Source organism: Manihot esculenta, chromosome 3, assembly GCF_001659605.2.
Source record: "Manihot esculenta cultivar AM560-2 chromosome 3, M.esculenta_v8, whole genome shotgun sequence".
NCBI lineage: Eukaryota > Viridiplantae > Streptophyta > Magnoliopsida > Malpighiales > Euphorbiaceae > Manihot > Manihot esculenta.
This window is the reverse complement of record NC_035163.2, coordinates 23,315,338-23,341,739: the sequence shown is the minus strand read 5'-3', so window position 1 is coordinate 23,341,739 and position 26,402 is coordinate 23,315,338. Positions and strand designations below refer to the sequence as shown.

At 31.6% G+C, this 26,402-nt stretch overlaps 2 protein-coding genes across 19 annotated transcripts; both read right to left on the bottom strand.

Moving 5' to 3' along the window:
• Positions 1–3,687: 3,687 nt before the first annotated feature.
• On the bottom strand, positions 3,688–12,866 carry LOC110612326 (3-deoxy-manno-octulosonate cytidylyltransferase, mitochondrial). Of its 14 annotated transcripts, none has more exons than XM_043954839.1 (16): positions 12,727–12,865; positions 11,656–11,956; positions 10,481–10,526; positions 9,713–9,799; positions 9,505–9,629; positions 9,098–9,237; positions 8,943–8,994; positions 8,722–8,832; positions 6,826–8,397; positions 6,570–6,738; positions 6,353–6,408; positions 5,360–5,483; positions 5,173–5,273; positions 4,678–4,743; positions 4,546–4,593; positions 3,688–4,092 (listed from the first exon to the last, which is right to left on the bottom strand). In XM_043954839.1, exons 2-9 carry the CDS (start codon positions 11,884–11,886, stop codon positions 8,305–8,307), a joined length of 885 nt encoding a protein of 294 aa, XP_043810774.1. In that variant the 5' UTR covers positions 11,887–11,956; positions 12,727–12,865; the 3' UTR covers positions 3,688–4,092; positions 4,546–4,593; positions 4,678–4,743; positions 5,173–5,273; positions 5,360–5,483; positions 6,353–6,408; positions 6,570–6,738; positions 6,826–8,304. The 14 variants fall into 14 exon arrangements, with proteins under 14 accessions (XP_043810774.1, XP_043810778.1, XP_043810776.1 ...); XM_043954843.1 differs by lacking the exon at positions 6,353–6,408 and adding an exon at positions 4,862–4,916; XM_043954841.1 differs by lacking the exon at positions 6,353–6,408 and having other exon boundaries at positions 4,862–5,273.
• A 10-nt stretch (positions 12,867–12,876) lies between these two features.
• Positions 12,877–24,612, bottom strand: LOC110610922 (terminal nucleotidyltransferase 4B). 5 transcript variants are annotated; one of them, XR_006350194.1, is made up of 15 exons: positions 24,136–24,612; positions 22,886–22,998; positions 22,743–22,799; positions 22,559–22,654; positions 22,408–22,478; positions 21,712–21,754; positions 21,240–21,320; positions 20,721–20,780; positions 16,500–16,550; positions 16,139–16,236; positions 15,982–16,030; positions 15,502–15,546; positions 13,642–14,139; positions 13,458–13,540; positions 12,877–13,015 (listed from the first exon to the last, which is right to left on the bottom strand). XR_006350194.1 is itself a non-coding variant. In XM_021751003.2 (14 exons), exons 1-13 carry the CDS (start codon positions 24,497–24,499, stop codon positions 13,660–13,662), a joined length of 1,608 nt encoding a protein of 535 aa, XP_021606695.1. In that variant the 5' UTR covers positions 24,500–24,612; the 3' UTR covers positions 13,270–13,540; positions 13,642–13,659. The 5 variants fall into 5 exon arrangements, 3 of the variants coding, with proteins under 3 accessions (XP_021606695.1, XP_021606694.1, XP_021606696.1); XR_006350195.1 differs by having other exon boundaries at positions 12,926–13,063; XM_021751003.2 differs by lacking the exon at positions 12,877–13,015 and having other exon boundaries at positions 13,270–13,540.
• Positions 24,613–26,402: the final 1,790 nt, after the last annotated feature.

Below are 26,402 nucleotides of genomic sequence, written 5' to 3'. Positions count from 1 at the left end.
CATAATAAGAGAGAGTGACCTTTGGAGAAGACGACAATCATCGGTAAATAAAGTAATTATCAACCATTAACCAAACAGCAAAGACGATAATGAATATGAAAATATTTGGAGGATATAACGAAAATGAAAAGATTTAAGAGAGCTGAACAAAGATAGAGAGGATGGGAAGAACTTAATGATGAGAGAGATGAGAGCAAGTTGTGCGGGGATTGATGAAAATAGCGTTTTCTTTAAGATTATATATATGTATAGGTAATTGAATTCGAATGGTTTGATTTCTAATTTAATTATTCACCCTTAATTTAAATTTTCAATTAAGAGGGGTATTTATAACTTTTTATTTAAAGCAATTATTGATAGAAGGATCAAATAATTGTATTTTGAAATAATGGAGGACAGTTTAATTGGTTTTAAAAATTATAAGGACTAACTAGTTAATTTTGCCAAAATCTAGGGATTCCATAGTAATTTTTTCTATTTTCTAATATTTAAAAAGATTAGAAATAATGATAAATAGTAAAAAAATTTTATCAAAAGAAAATTACATTATTTTCTATAATATGGATACTATATATAAATTTATTAATATTCTTTATTTTTTAATATTATAATCAGTGTTGTTAAAGGCGACAGGCGAGGCGTCTCCTACTAAGGCGTTCGCCTTGCCTCGCAACGTGCCAGGTGCCAGGCAGGCGACGCGTTGCCTGATGCTGCATCTTTTTATTATTATTATTAATTTTAAAGGGTTTTAAAATTAAAACCCTTACAAACTATATGGTTTCGATACTTTTTGCCTTCTCCAAACAGCAGCAGCCAGCCGAGAGCCGACCGACACCACAGTTATGTCTCGTCTCGTCTCGTCTAGTTTCGTCTTCTTCCTCTCCTCTCTTCCTCTACACTCTCCATACCTGACTGTCGATCGACATTCTCCTTCTTCGCCTTTCTTCTCCCGATCTCGAGATCGGTCCCTTCCATTCCCTCTTATTATTTTCTTCTCCATATCATTGTCTCCACTCTCCAACCGATCTCTAAACAGAATGGTTGTTGTGAATCTTGTGATGAATCATAAATGTCAATGTTTATTTAGAAATTAATTATAATGGGTGTTGTTGATTTATGATTTGTTAATTTTTATTTTTTTATTAAGAAATTAGAATAGAAGTTGTTGATTTGTAGCTCATTTATTTGTTAGAAATCATAAATGAATTATTGTTTATTTATTTATAAATTAGAATGGGTCACGGCAATTATTGATTTTAAATCGTTGCTTATTTATAATTTATTTTGGTGGGATTGATGTTGAAGTTAGTTAAGGAGATATGATCATATGAATAATAAATATGGCTATGTGAATATTTAATGTGATACTAGTAGTATGTCTAATAGCTTGTTGGTTATTTAATTTGATTAGATGATATAATATTATAATTGGTTTTGTTGCTTTGTTAATTTTATTTTGTTTAGTTAGATTAAATGGGTGATAAATATATGATACAACTCAGTGAGAGCAATACGAATGATCTTCAATACATTTATTGTATGAGAGTTATTAAAGGAGTTGTTAATAAAATCAAACAACATCTTACTGGAGGTCACAAAAATGTGGTCCGTTGTCCTAAATATCCAAAAAGCGTCAAAAGATCAGATTCCAGAGTTCATGAGTAAAAAAAGAGAGCAAAAAGGCTTTATGCATACAGAGAATGTTAATAATTTTGAGAATTTTGAAGTGCTAGGAGCAAGTGAAAATGAGGAAGAGAAAAATGCAATTTGTTACCCTAAAAAGAGGAAGCACAACAAGAACAAGATGGTAGTGCTTAAAAAAAGTTCAAAGTTCCACAAAGCAGTAATAATTAAGGACCACTCTATTCTTATTTTTCTTCCAAGTCAACTGTGTTAGAAAAAATTTTGAAGCAAGCAACTATTGATGAACTGTTGATGAAAACAACTCGGCTAAGAAAGAGTTGAGAGAGAGAGCTTGTATTGCCGTAGCACGTTGAATGTATGGTACATGCATATATTTCAATGCTGTAAATTATGATAGTTCTGGAGAAATGATCTAAGCTATTGGTAATTATCGGAGAGACATGAAACCTCTAAATTATTATGAAGTTCGAGTTCGATTACTCAATAAGGAAGTGAAGGACACAAATGAGCTTTTAGAGTCTCATAAAGAAGAATGGAAAAATTATGAATGTTATTTGATATGTGATGGACGGACGGATAGAAGGGGAAGAATTTTAATTAATTTTTTAGTTAACTATCCAAAGGAAAGCATATTATAAAGTCAATAGATGCTTCTAATGCATCAAAGACGAGCGTTTTACTAGCTGGTATGATTGAGAAAGAATAGTTTAAAAAACTTATCTATGAGATTGAGAAGTACAATAAAGGTATAGGCTCTTTTAGATAAGGAAGAACAACTAAATCTCCTTATTAGTTTGAATTTTTATTAAATTTTTTTATCTCACTTATTTTAAAAATTTATTGGCTATAATTTTATAATATTGATTCTAAATTTTAATAATTTATTGATGGTGAACATTTGGATCAACTTATCCAAATATTTAAAAGTTTGTTATAAGAGTGTTAAGTCTCACATGCAGTGCAAATAATTGGAGGGAAACTAGAGGTATTTTAAGTAATAATATTAAATTTAAACAAATTGTTATTATCAAATTTTTAAAATTTTAACATAATTGTTATTTATAATTATTATTTTCAATTTAATGACAGTTTCATAATAAAAAAAGAAATTGATTTGTTCAAAAATGATGTAATAGTTTGGTGCATGTTAAATATAATAGAGCATTGCTGCATTGATACACCTTTAGATATAGAATTACATCTGTAGATTTGAAAAATATTGATGAAAATAATGAGTGATTGATTGGTGAATTAGAAAAGGACAATGAAAATGATGATGATGAATTTATTTTTGCGAATGATGTATTGACTTGGAGAAACGTTGCTAAGGATGCTAGAGTTTCTGAATCCTATTATGAATCAAGATCACTTGCAAGATCAACTTCATTCAAGTCTAATTCAAATAAAGGTGCAAGATCTAACTCTAGTTGCACCACTACAATGACAAGCAATTGAAAAGAAAGAAGAATATGTGATGACTACTATCAAGAATGAAGATGATGAATTAAATAATTTTGATCTCGACGATGATGATTATGAACAGAGACCGGAGTATCTTTTATTCTTTTACTTTGGAGTTTACTTTTAATTTTATACTTTTGATACTTGCTATTACATTGAATTATTATGTTTAATTTATTTCTTAGTCATATTTATTAATACTTTATTTTATATTTAAAATCTCAATAAATATTAAATAATAAATTAGGCTAATAGTTGTATTTAATAGACTTATTTTATATTTTACCAGATTAATTATATTTTAATCCTTTCATTTTGCATAATTGATAAATCAGTCCCTTTATTTTTAAAACTGAACACTTAAACCACTGCATTTTTATTCCGTTCAAATTAAAAATTATTTTATCTTAAAATCTGTTATTATTTCGTTCAAAGTAAAAATTATTTTATCTTAAAATCTGTTAAAAAGGAGATAAATACCCTTATTAAATTTTAGAGCTTTAAATCTACATTAACAGTAAAAAGATAATCAAAGCTTATTTGCTTGTTTGAATTTAATCCAAATAATAGAAACATAGAAAATTCTAGCTGTAAACTTTTGAAACCCGTAAAATTGCAATGGTAAATTACATCAACAATAAATCTAGGAAAATTCCATCGATCTAAATAAATACCAAAAAGAAAACATACTCGATCCAAACAAATTTAGAAATCTACCATCAATCTGTCATTTCTGGCTACCTCTAGTTGCACCACCAATCGAAAAATGAAAATAAAAAAATGAAAATGAAGTCATCAAAAGTCCAACGCCGACGAGCTATACTGATGCTACACCAGAAACGATAAAAAATGACCGGAGAAACTTCGGTCATATTTCCTCTCTCGTGTGCCACTACCAGCCCTCAATACTGCTTTTGCTTGCTGTCGATACCCTTAAGGAGTCGCTGGTGCTCATTTGTCATCCACCGATCGTTAGGAAGTCGCCAGCTGGAGGAAGGAGAATCAGAGAGAGAAATCCTTTTTTTGTGAGGGATTGAGAGATTTTTTTATGCATAATAAGAATGTTTATGAAATTTAAATTATTTCTCTCCTTTTTAACAGAATTTTAGGATGGAAAGACCTCAGATGAACAGAATAAAAATACAGAAACTTAAGTGTTCAATTCTAAAAATAAAAGAACTGATCTGTTAATTATGTTAAAATCAATGGACTAAAATGCAATTTATCTTATTTTATTAATAATTCTTTATTATATATTTATTATTTATATTATTCAAAATATAAATGTTAATTTGTGTGCATTATATTTATATGCATATCTCTAAAATATGTAACAGGAAACTGTTCATAATATGGAAACTAGCCAATCATTTTATCTCATACTTTTGTTTTGTCGAACAGGAAACTGTTAATAAGCTTTCTTGGGAGGAGAAATATTACCAATTAGTGCAATTATAGTGCCAATAGTAAATATCTGCACAAGCAATCCTGTCAACAGAAAGCGAGATCATTGCAATATAAATAAGGCTAATCAAGTCAGCACGTGTAAAACATAGCGGTAATGTATCTTACCCAGCACACGCAGAATTGCTTCAACAAGTCACTTCTTTCTTTCCATTTCACTCAGGTTCCAAATAACTTAGGCAGAAAAAAATTCTGTTAGATTTTTTTATGGCAATCACCACTTCAGAACTATAGGGTTAAACACAGCTCCAATGTGTTCATTTTTTTAACATGGACGCTGTTACATACCCACCTGACAAAATGCAATGTTTAAATGGAGGGACAAAAAGAAGCACCAAATGCTTTTCCTGTTTATGCCAAATTCAATCTACTTCAGGTTGCTACATATAGTTCATCCAGAAAAAAGCACCTAATAGCATCTTGACTTGGCACAATCGGACATTCTAATATTTAGTAACATTTAACAAGAATCGTTAGCAGATTTGGGACCTACATATAACTGTTTTTTCCAAGGGTGGAAGATATTCCAATCTAACTTCTTGTCAAAAGGAATAATCAATACTAAACCAACGTTTGCTCTCAAAAGTAATGAAACAAACTTACCTCTGAATTGTTGCCAATGGCACAAAATACAGAGAAAAGTATTGCAATAGATGACATGATGACTTAAACTCTCAAGAAACCTACTCTACTGCGTCTTCGACCTTCAACATTTGAAAATTAACTAGCATTAAAAGATGCATAAACTTCAACTCATTCAAGAAAATCAGAAAAGGATTTGGTCATCAACCTAATTCCCCAATAACAAGAGAAATCAGCCCAATGATGGAAGACATAACAGCAAGTATTCTTGGACCATTCTCCTTTGGTATTTATAAAACAATATATAGCAGTCCTATCAATTGAATGACAACCTGCATTGAAATGAAAACCCTATCAAGAGAAAAATAAAAGAAATCAATGCAGTGGATCACAATCAACTTGAAGGAGGTTGACTGTTGACACACAAAATCTTAGAGCTGAAATCATCATGATTAAGAATTATAGATCAGAGTCTTATCAATTGAATGACAACCTGCATTGAAATGAAAACGCTATCAAGAGAAAAATAAAAGAAATCAATGCAGTGGATCACAATCAACTTGAAGGAGGTTGACTGTTGACACACAAAATCTTAGAGCTGAAATCATCATGATTAAGAATTATAGATCAGAGTCTGAATCTAGCGTTGGTTTTAGTACATCTGCAATTTGTGACCTACAGAGTAATGCAACACCTTTGGACATTATGTTAATACAATTTAAAACAGTTCGACTAGTCATGTTTATCTGAAACCAAGTTTAAATAGGAACCAAGGATTTATATTACAAAGGATGGTCCTGGTGAACTTGGAAGCCCAAGAAGTTGAAACGAAGTTCAGCACTAGGTAGTCAAATAGAGCAAGTTCTTTGATGCTCTTTTGATCATTTGTTCCCTTAATTCTTGAAGTACAATAAAATCAGTGAGTACATAATAATAAAAACCAACTCTCTGACAATATTCTGCACTGCGCAGAATGTAGCTAACTCATCCTCTGAATTGGTAATGGCTCTCAAGGCTGCTTTTCATCATCTCTGAAAAGAAGTAACACACTAGCATCCATAATAGAAATCGATCTTTATTCCAGTTTCTAATGAAGAAACAAATTTAATCCCATGGATAGACCAAATGACATTAATAAATTGATTATTATCGAGTCAAATTATTGGTTATAATTCTAAAATAAGTTATCCAAACAATGGACCTGAGTTAAGATCAGTGCACAGAGACGAGACTTTCCTTTGGCTACCTTTGTATAACCTAAAATTTAAAATTGCCACATGAGAAGTAAAATACAGCACTTTCAAGTAACTGGAAAAGCAAAATGAGCAGAAAGAAAACCTTAAAGCCATGTAAATGTAATTACAACTCCAAAAAACCCTAACCCTTTTAATTTGAACCAAAGAAAGACGAGAGCTTACGGGAATCAACGACCATCCTATACGAGAAATCTGAGCCATCAGTTCCAGATGGCCTCCTCTGCTACATCTTCCTTTTTTCCTCTTCTCCACCTCTCAGCCACCCAGTTTCAGCTGTACTGCCATTTGCGATTAACCAGATATGATGTGGAAAGTGGAACAGAAGATCAGTCTAGAAAAAAGTACTAATAAGTTAAATATTTTGTATTTTGGTCGAGCATTAATAAGTTAAGTAACCAAAGAGCTAAAATCCACTCACCCGTGAATCTGCACTACAGCAGTTATGGTACGGCGAGACTGGCGATGAGAGATACAGACAAACCGGGAGGGAGCACAGCTATGGTAATCAGGGGAATATGGCGATAGACTGAGAAAGATAAAAGTGAATTACTACTTTATTAGTGAATATGGCAATTACAGGGAGACACGACGAGCGCAGCCGCCAAGGGCCGAAGGCAGGATGGGAATCACCCGATCCCGAGAAAAATCCCGATTATTATTAAAAAATATTACTTTTTGGTCCCTCATATAAAATTATTAGCAATACATCAATTTTAAAAAAATATTTTAAAAAATATTTTAAAATATTTTAAAAATATATTAATTAATCTCTATTTTAATTTAAACTATTAAATATCCTAAAAAAATTAAAATAACTTCAAAGCATTTAACTTTTAAGTCAGTTAACTTTTTTAAAAAACAAACTATTTAACCAAATAAGGCCCAAATCCACCGAATTATGGAAAGATGGCTGGAGGCCTTCACCCTTCAGAACCTCTCATCAACACATTTGGTTAGGAGCTCTCTTGTGTTGTTTTACAAGGTTTCCTACTTTAGACACGCTCCAACAGAGACGCATTAGACTGCAATCAACAGATTTAACACACTATCTATAAGTTATTATTAATCATGCATTGCTGGCTACTTCTTTTAGCAAATGGTGTTGGCTTATTCTGATGCCGATTGGCCTAGAACTACAAGTGTTGATGATCACAAGTCTACTACTGTAAACCAATGCTTGATGGAAATCCTTTCACCTCAGTCCTTGATTTTGCACTTGAATCCCACTGCAAGTAATGGATCACACTGTAGAACCGAAGGCAATGGCAGTATCAGTCCTTAATAATATAATGATCGACTGAAAGTAATCGAGTAAGGTTACATGTATAATCACAAGGTTAAGTAGGCCAACAGATTCCCTATACTTGCTCAGTTTGCCTCTCTTTCAAACTCTACTAAATGTTTGAGAAACATAAAGCAATGAAATGTATAGCGTTATTCAATGTAACTGTTGTATGTACAATGTTTACACCATATGAGACTGCCATGATCAATTGCTCTGATAAATTTATTGTACATACAATAAATAATTTCTCAAGAAACAATGACGGTAAGAAATTTGATTGACCAATTGAATTTGAAAGGCTTAGATAACAAAGTAAAAAGAAATGAGGGTCCAACTGCAATAAGAAAAATATTGCTGCATACAAAATCACACAACTCCAAGTGTGGCAATTGGTAGAAATATGCAAAAAGTTGCATCCTACTTCATAATACTTGCTATGTAAATATGATATCAAAACAAACAGAGGAAAAAAAAGAAAGAAAAAAAGAAAAAAGAAAAAGTATGTGGAATGTTCAAAGAACCAAATGCCAGCTATTCCAACTTATACCGGATTCATACAAGCAGAAGCATATAATCTAATCCAACTTAATGGTCTAATTTGGTTTGTATAAACTAGGACAAATTTTGCTCACGCATCAAAGTTTCAATCTTTTCAACGTCCTCTGGAATGTCAACACCATGTGCCTCATGGTCAACTTTTATCACCTGCAAAACGTTTTTGTACAAGTTATGGCATCGGAACATTTCAGCAAGCAAACACCATCAACTTTATTCATCTCTCGTTTTTTCCAGATTCTCAAGTTATCAGCATTGAGAGACAAGAGAGACGGAGCCTTGCAAGTGCTCTTTAAAAGAAGTACAAAATTAAATTTTTAAAGTATTAGAAAGAGCAAGGGCAGAATAGCATAGTTCCCTGAAGAAGCTAGAAAAATTTTAGAAATCATAGCAATGTCAAAAGTATTGTGCTAGAAGTTTAGGATAAATCCAGCAGTCAAAGGAAAAAAGAGTGGCAGGTGAAATTCACCGTACCTTCATTTTATAACCATTCTCAAGGACTTTCAGCTGCTCCAGATCCTCCTCCAGTTGTAGTGGAGTAGGTTTAAGTTCTGGATATATCTTCAAAAACTTTGCATCATAGCTCTGATCAGAAAAGCAGTCGGTGATCCATAAGAACAGAGCAAAAACACACTTGCTCCCAGAGACTACCACCCAAACATATCAATTATCAGGAAAATAAGCCATCTGCACACCTGAATTCCGAGATGAAGCAAATATGGAAATTGTGGGTTGACTTTTCCTGACCTATATCAAATGAAAAATAAATCCATCATGCAGCAGCAGCACAATTAAATTACTGAAAGCACAGGAGAAAATAAAGCCAAGTTATCAATATCAGTGAACTCACTTATTATACGGAATGAGTCCCCTTGAAAAATAAATAGCATAACCTCGATTGTCCACCACACATTTCACTCTATTGGGATCAAATGCATCTTCAGGCTTTAAAGATGTTACAGCAGTACTAAACACTGCATCTGGGGATGCCTGAATCATATGTAAATTTCACCAAACAGATGCATTAAACAAGTGGAGAGCTTCAAAATAAGATAAATGTCAATGCAAATCGATTTCCAGCTCCACAACATCCTTTCTTCATGAGTATAATTGAGTTTAACAAGATATTGGTATGCAAAGTAGGCCCCATTTCTTTTTTTTTTTTTTTGAAAAAAAGGGGATAAACATGAATTCATTATATGATGTAAAAGTCACATTTTATGAGAGGTGCATGTGTAGAATGGTAAACAAATTTACCTGCAGTGCTTTAACAATTCCATCTATTATTTCGGGTTCAATGAGAGGCTCATCCCCCTGAATATTGACAACAACGTCATATTTCTTTTCTAGCTTTCCAAGTGCTTCATTGCATCTCTCCGTGCCTGTATATTATACAGATTGTTATGCTCAGCAACTCCAATATCCAGTTATATCTTATACTCAAACATTGACCAAGTGACCTTACCATTTCTACAAGATTCTGAAGTCATTATCACTTCTGCCCCAAATCCACGACAACACTCTGCAATCTTTTCATCATCCGTTGCCACAACTGCATAAATCATGAAAAAGAAAAGGTATAAAATGCAAACCTACAAGAAACTGGAACACACATATTAATCACAATGCTAAACGAACATTTATCAAATCAGATAGGTGGTCAACTACAAAGTGCAGCCTATGGATGACATTTTCAACATTTTTCATGGCCACATCTAAAATCTCAGTCCATAACCCACAAGCCTACCCTCTGAGAAATTATGAAGAAGAAGAAGAAGAACAAGGAATAAGATATCAACCAACAACATTTTAAAACAACTAGAGCAAGAACTCCATGTTGAACATAAGCACATGCTACGGCTCAAAAAATGGGAATACCATTTATCTCAGAAACTGTATCATTGATTTCATTGGCATAACTCCCTTTTTTTCATTAAAATAGCTTTTCCTCCTTAGGGATGGACAAACCAAAAACCTCCAGTACCAAACAAGCTGGATGGACAAGTCCAACCATAAATGATAATTAACTTTTTCATGGGGCTCCCTGCCCCAAATCCAGAATTCTCCACATGACATCTAGAAGCATCATGATGTGACCTAAACCCAGATTAATGAACATAAAATAGCATTGCATTTATACTACAATAAAGATATGTAGTTAAATGCATTTCTAAAGGTATTGCTCAAATGAAGCAGAAAATAAATTTGACTAATCTCCAGAAAGTCGATTTACCTATGCGATCCAAGGTAGTAGCTAATTTTGCTCTTTCCCAAGTTCTCTGTAGATCATCAACAAAATGCATAAGCAAACACATATGACAGTACATTTATTATGTTATCCATGCATGTCCACTAGGCAATTTTTCAATTAAACTACTAATATTGTTTGGGAACAAAAGAATTGCACAAAATTTTATAAAATTCACTAGTAATTCTATAATTCCATGTTTGGAATATAAAAATTTATGGTTTTTATTTTTTAGCTCTATGTTCTTATGTCAGAAGCTATTAAGAAATTTACAAGTTGACACTGTTAATTCTATGGAATTTGACTTGTAGCAAATTCTATAAAAATTGACAGAATTTTCAAATGAATCAGTACATAGTCTCTGGATTAATGCTCTCTCTCCCTGTCAATGCTCTTCCTATTTCTCTCAGACATAAAATATTGAACTAGGGCCTTGTATAGATATGGTAATCATAATAAATCAATAAATAAAACCAACAATTGAATTTTCAGTAGGTCTCTAAGCATTTACCATATAATTCTTTTATCTCAAGTAGATTTATCTGAAAATAAAATGAATTATGTGTTCATGTGGTTGTAAATAATTTGTTGAAATTAAATCTACCTCCAAAAGGGAATTAATAATCTAGAAACAGGAAGTGCACGATCTCAGTTTTTTTTGTTACTAAAGATGAACAAAAGATTCTCTCACTTCTTGAAGTGAAATCATGGTTCTCACAGTAAATCAACTGAATACATAATTTCCCATAATCATTTTATTGAGCTTAACCCAAAGAAATGTTGATTCATCAGAGTGAGGATCAACAAATCCTCCGAGATAAAGTATTGAAGACCTCACACTATGGCCATTGGCACGATAAGATTCTGATAAGCGATTTAAATTACATTTAAAAAAATTGAGAAATTCAATATTACACTCATTCTGCAATTCTTTGAACCTCTATTGAAGCATTTCACTGCTAACTAAAATTGGCTGACGCCATTTAGCACAACATCGGATCAGCAAAAATGTGAACTGATGATTCCCAGATTTTGTATCAAATCATTGAACTCTACTTTAAACTAAAGAAAAGAACACGAAAGGCAAAATTCAACTCATATAAAATCTTTTGTGAAAAATTTGAAAAATAATGAAAAGAAAAATGAAGCAAATTAAGTACCTGAATCATAGGTTTCCCTAGAATTTGAACTAGTGGCTTGCCCTCGAATCGAGAGGAAGCAAAACGGGCAGGAATGATTCCAACAACCCGGCTTCGGAACTTTCCGGATCTACCAAGATAAGCACGAGCACCGAAAGCAGCAGCTATCGCAGCACCAGCCACAATACCATGCACAATCCATAACTTGGCCGACGACGACGACGACGACGAAGAAGAAGAGCACATCGACATTGGTCGAATGATCTGCTAACTGCGGCTGCAGGTGGCTATTGTAACTGCGGGGCTCTATAATATTAGTTGACTGTCAAAAACAATAATCCGTATTTTTTATAGATAAATAAATTTAGTTCTTTTTTTTTAACTAAATAAATTAAAATTTAGTTCCATCAACATTAATTTTTAAATTAATCGTTTAATTTTTTTAAAAAAATTCATAAAATTAAAGTTTATGTTAAATCATTAATTAATTATACTTAAATAATTGTATATTTATAAAGTATTCAACTATTCTTTATATCTAAAATTATTTGAATATAGAATAAAACTTATCATTTAAATGTATTTATATATTTTTAATTACGTTATCCAAATTTGAGTTAATACCCAAAAAATTATAAAATAAAGTACATTTATATTTTATATATTTTGTTTTTTATTTTAAATATAAATTTTCATTTAAGACAAAATATAATATAATTTTAAAACAATTAATTTTAAATAAAAATTTAATTCAAGACAATTTTTTTGGTCAATATTTATAGATATAAATTTTTTACAAATACTACCAAAGAAAGAGAAATTTTCAACAAAATTAAAGCCGTGATACTTTCCGGTAACAATAGACTTGGCTGGCTAAAAAAAATACCAATTTTTCTTCATCATACAAGGTTAATTGCATTTAAATTTTAAATACGTCAAATTTATTTAATAAAAAAATTAAAAAGTTTAATTTTATAAATTATAAAATATTTTAATTAAATAATTTTAAAATAAAAATCAATTAATAAAATTTTTAAACATATAAAAATTTAATATTAATTTTATATACTTTATATAAAAATATCTAAACACCTTTGAAGATTTTCAAGGGATGGCCCATGCTAGCCCCGCCTCTGGGTGGCAGTTGAATTTCTGCTTGCTCCAGCAATTAATCTATAACATGTGGCGGGTATTACTTCAGCAATTGCTCCGATGGCAGCTTTCGTACAATAAAGGATTTCCGGCTGATGCAAATATTTTAAGAATGCCATTACTTGATCCATATCAAGTGCAGCAGAGATATCCAATGGTTTGAGCACATCTTAACATGGACTTATCACTTATGCACAGCAGCATTTGCCCATCCAATACTTGAAGGGTTCTATCAATGTCCAATGATCAGAACGTTAGTGAGCACTTCAGAACCAATCTGACAAAGCAAAGTAACTTTTAAGAAGCTAAGCAGGATGATTTGTCAATTAATCAATTAAAAGTACACTAAAATTTTATCTGATTAACGTCATACTAACTTTTTCAAACTGTCAAATATAAATATGTATAAAATTTAATTAATATTGTATCCAAATTGACGAAGAGAAAAATTTAAAAGATAGAATCAGAATTATAATGTGATAATTGAATATAAAATAATTATTTATTAATTTACTAATAAAAGTCTATACAAAGTGAATCAAACATCTAAATAAATTCAGCATTTCTATTTAACCGATTGCTAATTAATAATCAATTTTGTTGATTTGAATTGAGTTGAATTTAATGAATTGATCCAGCTAGTTTCTAATAAAATAGAGCTTTGTACCCACCAGACAATCACTGGTGTAATTCACTTCCGCCGGTGTTTGACACGCCATTAGCAGCAAGTTTGAACAGTGAACGGTCCCTGACACTGATTACATGGGTTATGAGAGAACCATCTGTGCAGGGGAGAAAATAAACCACAGCATAGATGGTTGATGAGTAATAATGTCACCACAGACATCCCAATACCTTGCAGCGAATGTGTTTTTAATGGCGCCACGGAGCTCCAATGTTATTGCTAAATCCATTGGCATCATCTCGGTTATGTCTCCAACGTTGTTTCTTCCTTTCTCTTCTTGACCCACTTTCTTCACGTCTGAGATTCCCAGCATCACCATTTTCTTTTTTCTTAAAGGACTTGCCTTTGGAAGAAGATTTCCTCTTCTTCCCAGACGATTGTGCATCACCATCTCCCGTTTCTCCCCCTCCCCGTGGCAGTTCTTCTTCATCATCTAACAACCAGTTACCCAAAATCTCCTGGTGATCGTCATCATGTGACTGTACCGGTTCCCCGGCTCCAGGCAGCAGGGCAGTGAAAGTCACCTCCCCATTGCATCCCCCTTTCCGCTGCAGCAAAACAGGGTCTGGTCTAATTATGGTGCCGAGAATGCTCCTGTTTGGGCCTAAGCTTAAGATGGTCTTTGGATTCGACAATGTTGAAAATGCCATAGAAAAGGCTGACCTAATCTGCGACAAGGATTTGATACCTAATTAATAATCTTTACATTAACAAAGGAAGAAATAATTTTTATCATCTGACTTTTGCTGAAACATAAGAATCTGGGGAATCTTCAAAATACACATTCCGTATGATTCCAATTTCCACCTAGCCTCGTACAGATCAAAGATACATAGCTTGTTGTTGACATGATTACATCACAGACACCATAACAAGTTTCAACTTCAAATGCAGCATTGGACGATACCAATCATCCGCCACAGTCCAAAACTGCAACATTTGACAAGTGAGGTGCTCTTGTGCATGCAGAATTGGAAATCACAACAAATTCTAGAAAAATCAACCCTAGAGCTTTGCTTGGCAAGACAATCAAAACCCTGACGATACCAGTCATCACTAGGTTATACTAGCTTGGCAAGAGATGTACTCAATACAAGTACCATAACTTACAGGTCAATGAATAATAAAACAAAATGCATATGACTAACAGCCTAAGAACTTCATTCCTTAACAATCTAGCAAATTGCATTTTTTTTAGTTAGTCACTGAGACAAACGGCCTTAACTAGAAAATATAGGGTCTGACTGGAGAGAAGGAACTGAGCATGAAACAATCAAATAGATTGGAGTACGCACCATGCTGAGCCAGGCCTGTTATTCAAGGTTAAGGAGAACCCAAAAGGTCCCCTCACTTCTAGTTTCGATCCACTTCAGTATGGTTTTGATCTAATTCAACAGAAACTTTTTTCTTTTGTTTCTAAGAGAAAGAAAGGAACTATCTGCTTTGGCACAGAACCTGGCCAGCTGGTTCTGGTCCAGTTCTGAACTGGAACATGGCTGGTTCTACACACTGGACATCATCTATATTTACTCAAGCCCAGCAAATTTTAGATCTGTATAAGACTCACATCTGAAGTTCTGAATCTTTCAGTTCAATAAACATCATGCATCACTTCAAAAACTCAACTCAGTAACAGCTTGAAAAAGCAATATTGGGGACAAGATATTCAGTAGCTTTGCAATTCTAGAAAGTGAAATTATAGAATTAACAAATTCCCATTTACAGATTAAACAGGCTAACTAAAAAAATTTTGGTGAAAAAGCAGGCTAATGTGGAAGATGTCAAATCATGGGTCATTGATTCTATTAAACGGGTCAACCAGATATCGCTCAAAGAGGCTTCCACAGGGTTTCATTCATGTCCACAAATCACATCAAAAGATTGCAACCCCAACATTATTCAATGGAATACTTTGACATAATGTGCTGCAATCACACTCAACACTGTATTCTATCTATTTATAAATCATGATTGCTGGTTCTTTGCAGTGAAAGCAACAAGAAAAAAAAATTCTGGACCATTGAACAAACCTGAAAGTAATTAAATGAGTTCTTCCCAATGTCGTTGTCTGGTGCCTAATTCATCAAAAAAAAAAAAAGAAGAGCTTTAGCCAACCAAATTAAATAATAAATAAATAAGGACGTTATTACGGTAGGGGTCAATTCCTATCTAATTCATTATTATGATCTCATCCTAATCAGTCTGCTACATCAAGGTGCAGAATACTTTCCCATAACCAGTGTAAAGGCAAACCAGGTTATCTTGACATGTTTCCCTTTTGGGTGAGTGCACTATTAAGAGAGGGGCAGCAACTCCGGGAGGTGACTTCCCAGGAAATAACACATTTGAACCAATCAACGCCTTAGTTATAGATGGACATCAGCCAACCCATTAAAATCAGGTAAAAGGCATATTAAGGAATCATAACAATATATTTTGTCCACAACCCCGCTATTTTATTTGCCCCAACATTCAATTAATACACAAAAATTTCCAGTCAGCAAGTTGACCTGTGGATCTTCAATGGCGATGAGAAATGGACGTCCCTTGTTCATAAACCTAACATAGAATAAAAAGGAAGAAAATAAAAAATCAATCACAACCTTACAATCAAGTTTATGAACATTTATATTTGTGTCCTGAAGCTCAAAGTTTTGCCTCTTTTACCCTTTCCTGTGCTTTGAAAAGAAGGTGCCAGCCCCATTGCAAGATACACCGACATCTTTGGTATTCAATTTGCGTCCATAAAAGTCAAAAAAGTGTAACTGCTACCCAAAAAACAACTTACTTAGAATATGGAAGCCTACCAAGTTTGTATTATCATGTTCCTAAATGAAAGAGTATACATTGTTAATTCAATACTATAAGAATGATATTAAAGAAAAATTCAATATTTTAAAACCAAATGTAATGTTTATTTGGCATGGGTAACATGATAGATACAAGCAAAGAAAGCTCATCCTGGTTTCTTTTCATGAAAATACTATAAAACAACTTATACAAAGACTGATTATCAGAGACAACATACCAAGAGGACTCCCAAATTATCTTCTAAAGAAGATTGGCACTTTCTCAGATTCTGTACATCAAATGCATTAGATTACATAGGCAATGTTATTATATGAAGTAAAAAAAAAGAGGAAAAAGTAAGCACTCCATCCAAAGCGAAGAACTAGACATTCCAAACATTAATAGAAAAGGGAAAAGTATCATATGAAAATCACTTCAAATTCGAAGCAACATAATCATAGAGAAAGCACAATATTGAACACATCACTTTGTTATAGTATCATAGTCATAGATTTATATTGCGATTGCGGCCACGTTCGCAGTTTCAGTCACAGTCGCTGGTAACAGAAATAGGCCTATAAGAGCCATAACATAATGGTAATGGCCTATCACTATTTTTCCAAAGTTCATAGAAAGTAGAGATGTTTAATGATATGAGTACAACTAAGATACATAACTAAACAATGAGCATAAATACATCAAATAGAACACATTAATTCAATTATTGTTAGACATCATTTAATTTAAAGCTAAAATAATATATAGTAAAGAATAGTTCTTCATGGTATAAGTTTAATAAAATAACTAGGCATCAAATATAATTTTCTTCAACAAATAAGTAAAAAACAAAAATAAAAAGGAGATAAATAACATAAAAAACAAAAATAAAAAGGAGATAAATAACTAAACTTTTGTAAGATATAGATGTGTAGAACTAAAAAGACAATCAATAATTTGAGCTCAAGAGAGAAGAAATGAAAGATTTGCACATAGATAGTTAACTTTTGTAAAAATTTGAGAGAGAAGATGAGAGAAAACAATTTAAAACTCCCCACACTAGAGGGGAAAAAAAAAGTCGTTGCTTCCATTTGGTTAACAAAAAAAATGGTGAGATAATGGACTATTACCATTATTTAACGGTAAACAACAGCCTTTACCGTTAAGTAACGGGCATAACGATTGTAACATGAACCAATTTTTCTATGCCTTCAAATAACAGGCATAACAATAACAGAAAGTCCAAAAACCCATAAATAACGGCCTTTTAAAACCATGATATAGTAGATTGAGTAATATGATATAAAATATGGATGATGCTAACCAAGCTGCTATACAATGCTATCAAGGAGAGAGGTCACACTATAGGAGGCGAGGCATCGCATTTTTGAAGTGAGGTGTCATAATTTATATATATACACACACACACACATATACGTATGAATATATATAAGTGCATATACGTATGCATAATGTATAGATATTGTATTAATTCCTTATTAATTAGTTAATTAATTAACATAATTATAAGGATATATATATTCCTAATTAGTTTGTTGAATTATAGGTATACCTATATATAAATATGCATAGTTATCAAATCAATTCGTATCAAAAATCGAAAACTTCATTTGGTGAATCAAGAATCAAGATTCAATAAAAATACTAAAAAATAAATAAAAATAGTATATGTTCTAAAACTAAGTAAAAAGGTCTTATAATGGCATGTTTTAATAAATATATAATTATCATTTATATAATTAGAAATATTCTTTATAATAGAATAATATATACTTTTCTATATTATATAGTCTATGGTATAAATTATAAAATCTAGAATTGTAGACAATAGTTATCATTATACATAGGCTAAAATTCTTATTTAAATTTCATCAAATCATTAAATAGGAAATAGTTAATATACATTTTCATGGTAAAAATGAATGAGATTCTAAATTTTAAAAATAAAAGGTTCGACAAACCTTTACAAATAATTGTTGAATAGGGTGACACTCGGTCAATTCATATTGATTAACTATTGATTCTTTCAATTTAGTCACAATTCAGGTACATTTGTAATTTATACTATATATTTGAATTGCTAGGATGTGAAATTGAATCGAGAATCGAGAATCGTGAGATTCAGGTACACTTGAGATTTACCCTATAGATTCAAATCGATTTGTTGGGAAATTGATTTGAATGTAAGATTCTGACAACAGTGTAAATATGTAATCATTCTCAATATTGGAATATACTTGAATATTGAAATCCAACCATGTAGATATTATATTACTTCTTTCCTAATTAGTTAAGATATATATATATATATATCCCAACAATCATGCTAACTAATTAGAGTTAGCATAATTATAAGGATATATCCTCTAATTAATACTTAAAATTTACTTCTCCCATCAGCTACGCTTGCTTCCAAAGTAAACATGGATTAGGTTTTAGTCTTTAGAAAGAAAGAGAAGAAAAAAGGCATGCATGTCATTTTTAAAAAGCAACGCCTCACCTCAGCACCTCAAGCTAGGTGAGGAAAGGCGCTTGCCTCCTGCAAGCGGCCTCGCCTCGCCTAGCACCTCACCCGGAGCCTTTTGGTGCCTTGGATAACACTGCTGTTGTGCTATTCCAATTACCTAAACCATAGAAATTAGGTATGCACCATACAGGTACTTGTATACATTAGCCTCCCTGCTTTTTGTGCTAACTATATAATCTATATCTATAATAAATTCTATAATAATAATAATAATAATAACATATAAGAGGGAGGGGGGAATAATAGGATGGACAAAAATACCCTTTCATTTTTATATTATTTACTATTATATCATTTTTTGTCATTTAAATTAATTAAGAGTTTATTAATACTACTTGCATTTAACTTCCACTTAATATATATCTATAATATCTATACATCTATACAATATATAAAAGGGAAAGGGGAGAAGAACATTAAAAATGCGAAATATGCCAATTACATAATTATAAGTATCATTTATAAAACTAACTATTTAAATAAAGAAAGAAAAATTACACAACTCTAATACTAAAACATCAGAAAAATCCAATGTTACAAAACTTCTAGTTAAGTTAATACTCTTAATTCAGAGAATTGATGATTAATTGAAGATACAATAATATATTGTAATTTTTTTTTAGTTTTATTCGTCTTTGTTTCATTGGATGTTGTTTTCTATCCTTAGATGTAACTTATTGTAGATCTTGTTTTAATTAAGGAATTTTATTGTCACTATAGAGTAGTATGCACGTATAATGTCTCAATTCATACTTTGTATTTATCTTTTAAATAATCAAACCCATATTGACAAGTGTTATAAATTAGTTGCCCTACATTAAGTTTTGCAACTCAATAGCAATTAGGGATTAAAGATGTCTTAGCAGCAATCAAAAAATGCTGGAAAAGTAGAAAAACTTTAGAAAGGAAAGCATATCTATGGCTTAATTGTCTTTACTCATTTTTTGGAGATCACAATCAAATGGCTTCACTTCAACTGCCAAGACAGTTAGATACTATATATTTTTTAAATTACATTAAAAATATTGAAATTAAAAGAATAAAAAATCATTATACGAAGTAAATAATTTAATGAGTATGCCAACGTGCATTGCACGTTAATTTTACTAGTTCGTCAAAAGGGGGTTACCATGTGCCCAAAGTATCTAACACTTGTCTGATTTGGGAGGGTCGGTGTACGTGGTCTTACCCCTACTGCTCAAAATTGTAATTCATTCATGACTGAACACCATACTTCATTAATTACACAGTTTAACCAAAACGAGATTATGGCTTTGGCAAAAGCAGTTTTAGGACATCCACAGGATGAGTGGATAATAGATGCCCTATATGAGACCAACTAGGGGTAGAATCTACACCCAGAAGAGGAACCCTACAGGATCTCCTCTTTCATCAGCAACTAGACCTCTTAGTCCTAAATCTCAATTTTGAATTGCCGCAAGGAACTTCCCCAACCCAGCTCTTGTAGTAACCACTTGTACCTTTAACATCATTCAATCTGATCCAATTTCAAAATCAATTCTAGAACCAAAATACCCTAATCCCTAATCCTAAATAACAAAGTCAAACAATAATCTGCAACAAACGCAGATCCAAATCAGTCCTAAAACACAATTGCTTGGAAAGCCTTTTCCACAAACGACAAGAAACAATTTCCTCATCTTGAAATATAACCTATTACAATTTCCCATAGCAAATAACATGATTTTGTCATATTTAAGGATCCATTGGCAACAGTTGCTGAAGAAGCCATCAAAAGAACAAAAGTTAAATCATATCAATTTCCTCAGAGACACCCAAATTGTCTGTATCCAACAATATGATTGACTTTGTTTAATTTTGAAAATACTAAGAACAATTCATTAATGGCACAAAACTTCAAAGACAATAATGTAATGTATCCTTTTTTGTTACCTTTAACATTGCCATGAGCATTGCAAGTAGAGCATAAGAACCTACGCCACCAGAGTATACCTACATACTTTGAAGGATTATTGAATCACTCAAGCACTAAGAAAGAATGAGACAAGTAAAGAAAGTTCAAAAAATTACATTAGTATAAGCTATTAGAAGATAGGTGATGACGAACAAAAAATAACACTCGAAAGGAAAGAAAACAAATCTTAAATTTTCTATTAATTCTCAATTATCAATATCAATAATAATAGCTAAAATAAAATACCAAATAAGTATGTGTAGTGTAATAATAGTCCTACTAATACAAGGCTTAGAAATCCCAAAATAAGGAAATAACAACATTAACCAGGAAATACTAGAATAGAATTCCTAAATAATTGAAAATAGAAACTAAACTTCCTAACTATAATATAGAAACTCAAAGAAATATCATAATTTTATAATTGGAAATTAAATAAAAATAATTCCTAAATATAATTTTCCTTGGCAGAATCAATGGAATAGGAAAATTAATACCTCATTGAGTTCTCTTTGTTGTAAAAACAACTTCAAGATCAAACATAATGGCCGTAGGGCAGGCCATTTGGACACTGCATCCTGAAAGGAGAATGGCAACCAGCAATAAATTCAGAATTATGCCAAATACATCCACTTATATACATATCTACAATTGAAATTCTACACTTAACATTCTTTTTATCAGTAAACCCTACTTTACAAGTGACCTCCATTGGTTGATTGAAACGAGCCCCATCTAATGCAGGGAAACCAAAGTAGAAAGGAAGTTACCCTAGGAGCACCATACATACAAGATTACGTTTCTCACACACAGGATTGACCATCCAAGGCACCTACTCTATGTAATCTAGTATGGTTATAGGGCAAACAAGCTATCTAATACCTAGTAAAGGGATTATGTTCAGTTCATTAGTAAAGCATCAAATACTAATAAACAAAAAACTAGACCAAGGAGAGACAGATGACAAACCTTAATAAATTTAGCAGCCTTTGGTCCATTATCCACGTCAAAACTGTATTCCAGGGGATGAAAAATAATCACTTCTCAAAATGTGCAAAGCAGAATAAAAAGGCAGAAGTAGAGATGTCTAAATGCCAAAAGCAAAGGCCTTCTCTTTCCTAAGACACATAATTCCTATGCAACCAGCAAAATTATGTTCCAAAACAACTCAGTATAAAGAAACCATCAATGATTTGTTTTAAAACAGTAAGATGAATTAATAATTTTATCTGGTATGGAATACATAAAAGATAACTATTGAAGACAAATGTCAACAAGCATTCTGATGGTTTGCACTAAGCATCTGCTACATTTAATTTCTCAACCTTCATAAGCTTATGTTAAGCAATATGATTTAATAAAAGAAAGTATATTCAGATAGTTTCTCCATGCGTTCTGCATTTCATGTAATAATTGTAATAATCACTAAAATATAACCAGCGAAAAAGGCAATTTAACAAAGCCACAAAAAGAAAATGTAACCTTTTTGAAACTTCAGCCTACAATGCAATTGATGCATAAAAATAAGCAAATAATCACCAACTCAGCAAAATGTTCATCTAAGTATGAAGATTTATTAGTCCTATTAGGTCAAATACATTATTAATCAATAAAAGACAGGAAAAGTAACTTATATGACCAATACAACAATAGAAAAGGTAAAACCTTATATCAAATGAAACACCACTTTGTCTTTCTATGAATTTGACAATTGGCACACGAGCCTTTGCAATCACCTAAGACATTAAAGAAAGAACATAAGACAAATGTCTTGTTTTGCTCCATTATAGTATTCCAGTCATCAGAGGATCCATACCTGAATCTTTTTTGCAATACCCTTTTGAGACAATGCCCTTGAAAGAGCCTGCAAACCGATCTGAGGGTATTTTATACCCGAACCCAGAATCACAACCTACAACCAATAGGAAAAAGTCAAATGCTTCAACTCCATTGTTATTATCAAAATGTGATGAGCATTTTTAGCTATTCATCATACTTACATCTATATCGCTTGTTGGAAGATAAAGTCCTGTCTTGTACGAACCAAAAACTTCTACCTGTAACATAATAGTACTATCCTAAAACAAAACCTTTCTGCTATATATCTATAGCATTGAAATGTAGATAGAGACATCATAATCACCTTACAATTAGGCCATATGTATTTGATAACACTGAAAACACATTTTACTGCTGAATCGCGTGCAGCTTGTTCCTCAGGTGTAGGAGAGAGAAAATCACAGAAATCTACAATTTCTGCAATAGTCAGCACCAAAAGTTAGGTTCAGAATCCAATTTTACCACAATTTCCAAACAAAGAAAAAAATGCATGTTCTAGTTATCTGCAGTAAAACGTGGCATATTCAAACCATAAACAACTTTGAGCAGCTCTTTTAACCAATATCAATAAGCAAAAAAATAATCAATAGCTCATCAGGATCCCATTAAACAAATAAGAATCCATTTTTCAAGGGATTGAAAGAGAAGAAAATGGATTTTTTTTCTGTTCCAACTAGCATGATCAAATGAACAACTCAAAAATTGGCTTGTCAAACACCCATTAAAATGGGTATTGCTAAATTAATCAAGTTTAAAAGAGGTCCAGCATGTTTAGCAAGCTGGTTGATATGGAGAAGTGTAACAAATGTCTTATTCAAACATAAAATCTCCACAAAATTAAAGGGCTATGCAATAAGCATACAAGGACATGAAGCCTTGGATCACAGATGTATGCAAATATGTGAAATGAAGTTGCATCTGTTGAGAAAAAGTTGAGAGGTGCAGCAAAAATCATTAGGACATATTGGCCAATATAAAAGATTATATGGTTTAGAGTTTAGGCTTGTCCAAGCATAGAACAATAAATGGACCAGTTACTAATATAAATAAGAAGAATGCCAATAAAAATTTCTGAGCATGTGATTTGGACACGTCAAAGCATAGAGCAATGGGCCAGTATGATTGAGCACATAAAAGTTATTAGTGTAAATAAAGCAGAAGAAGAAAGTGAGACCAAAGGTGACGTTATAAAATGGTTATGAGGAACTCAGTGTAAGCCTCCCAGGAAAAAAGAAGGATTGGGTCTCTTTCAACGAGAAAAAAAAAAGGCAAAAATTATGTGACTATTCATTTTTCCTCTGGACCCAGAAGACAAACTACAACTTCCACATCAAATTTCCTCAGAAAGAACCAACACTAACATTTTTCAACTTCACTGCCACAAACAAAAACTACTGTTCACACCAAAAGCAATAACAATGATTAATAATACAGCTCACACAAAAATTAGAATTTAGAACATTTCAAGAGAAGTCACCGGCATGAAACAGAAAAATGACATAAATTATTACAAACAAAACAATCAAATTAACCAAATTCAGGAGTCCAATTTACCTTTATGTAATTGTAGCATAGGACTCCTAAACCTACTGTTCCCTCTAAACCAACTGCCTTCCAGACTAGGCTCCAAAGGCGACTGCAACTTAGTTTTTGGAGTGAATTCGGGTGCCCGACTCGGTGTCTTTGGCTCAGATTCCTGTTCACTAGCGCCGCCAAGATCAAGAGAGAAGAAATCAGGCGCGGCAGAGTCTACGGCAGCGCAATTTGCAGAAGATAGAGAAATCTCATTGCGGAAGACGGAGTAAGGCTCGAGAGAATCGGAGAGAGGAGATCGATTGGGGGTGGTGGGGGGAAGAGAAAGAGCGGTTGTGGTCTCGTAGAGAGGGATCGGAGTTTGAGGTGGGGAATCCATATCCATGAGACGGCGGTTGTTTGAAGGAGTAATGCAGCGTAGGGTTTTGCTGCTAGGATTTAGGGAGGAGGGGAACTGCTTAATTGAAAAAAAGGGGAAAATCTTTTGGACGTTGACGTTTCAGTTACCATGTGTGCATACCGCAATTCTTACGTGGAGCTCATCTATATCGATTTTTTTTTAATATACATATAAAATTCATGCATTTATTTTTTTACAAATTTACATATGTTTTTTTAAAAAAATTTATATAAACCCTTTAAGTTAGTATTTTTTATAAGATATAAGATCAATTAAATTTCATAATTTTTTCAAAACTAAATACATCGCATTCAATTTTTTTTTAATAATTACATTTTTGTATTTTTAATAAGATCTAAATAAATTTATGTGATATAATATTATTTTTTAATAATAAAATATTATTTTTTGATAATAAAATTTTATTTTTAAAAAATTATTTATTATTTTTATATATTCTTTATTTTTATATTAATTAAAATAATATTATATTAAATCAAAACTCATTTAACCATTAAATAAAAGTATTCTAATTTAATTATTTATAATAAAAAAAATTGAATTTAACTGTAAAATCTTAATTGATTTATTTTCATTTTCTATGAGTAAGTTGACTGAAAAATCACCTTTTTAATTGGAGAATTATTTCAATATAAACATATAGCTTTATTTTTATAACTCAATAATCTAATCTAAACAATTTTCTTCTAAATATTTAAAAAAAATAACTAAATACATTTAATGGTATATTATTTTCCATTCTTTAATTATGTTATAATTATTTATGAAATAAGATGTGGAAAAATATAATATCCTTAAACTGGTAACCACTCACTAAACTGATACTTCCCTTGTGCTAGTAACCCTTATTTCTCTATATAAACATTTTTTTAGTTTTATTATTTTTATATTTTTTCTCCATTTTCTTTTTTTAAATTATATGAACATATAAATTCACTATTATATTTATATTTATTTTATTTTATTTTTAAAAATATTCTGAAAATATAAGTATATATTAATATTTAATAAAATTTAATATATTTCATATAAATATAATTTAAAAAATTAATAAAAAATTATATTTTTTAATATGTGTGAAAAATAAAATAGACGAAAAGAGTATTAATTACAACACTTAATCAAATTAATGCAATAAAATTAATTTTAAAAAAATTGATTCAATTAATTAGTACTTAAAATAATAATAATTAACTCAAATAAAATTACTTTTAAATTAAAATAGTATAATAATTAATTAATAAAATTATTTTTAATATTTTCATATTTTTCTCTTTCTTAAATCTAACTTTTTTTTCCCTTTTTCATGAAAAACTATCTGTATTAATTGACTATCAATGAAAAAAAAGATATTTTTGCCCCTATTAAGAAATTCATAGATATTTCAATCGTCACTTATAATTTTTATATGGTGTGGATGTTTCTATATGGTGGGATGTTTCTCACATACAATCCAATTAACTTTTAGAATATGCAGACTTTTTTACAGATTTATGACATCTTTTACAGAGTATCTATTATGGGATTAGAGATAAAAAGATATCTGTTTCAGTTTTTTAATAATGTTGACTTTGAAAATTTTGATAAAAAGAGTGCAGCCCGACGATGCTAAAAAAAGGTCACGAAACACTAAACATAACGTTATTATAAGTTTTCCTTTCTCTTAACAGGATGCCTCTAACAACACCCCTGCAAATGTTAATTTGATAGGCAACAGTGAAACGGCTCATCCCGTCAAAGGTCGGGATAGTCGAAAGCAATTATCGTCAACTGTCGAGAACTCGACAATCCTCGGACAGTTAATGTATTGAAGGATTGGTTACTAGTTACAAGTCGAACATTTTATTTTTTATGGAAACAAAAACTC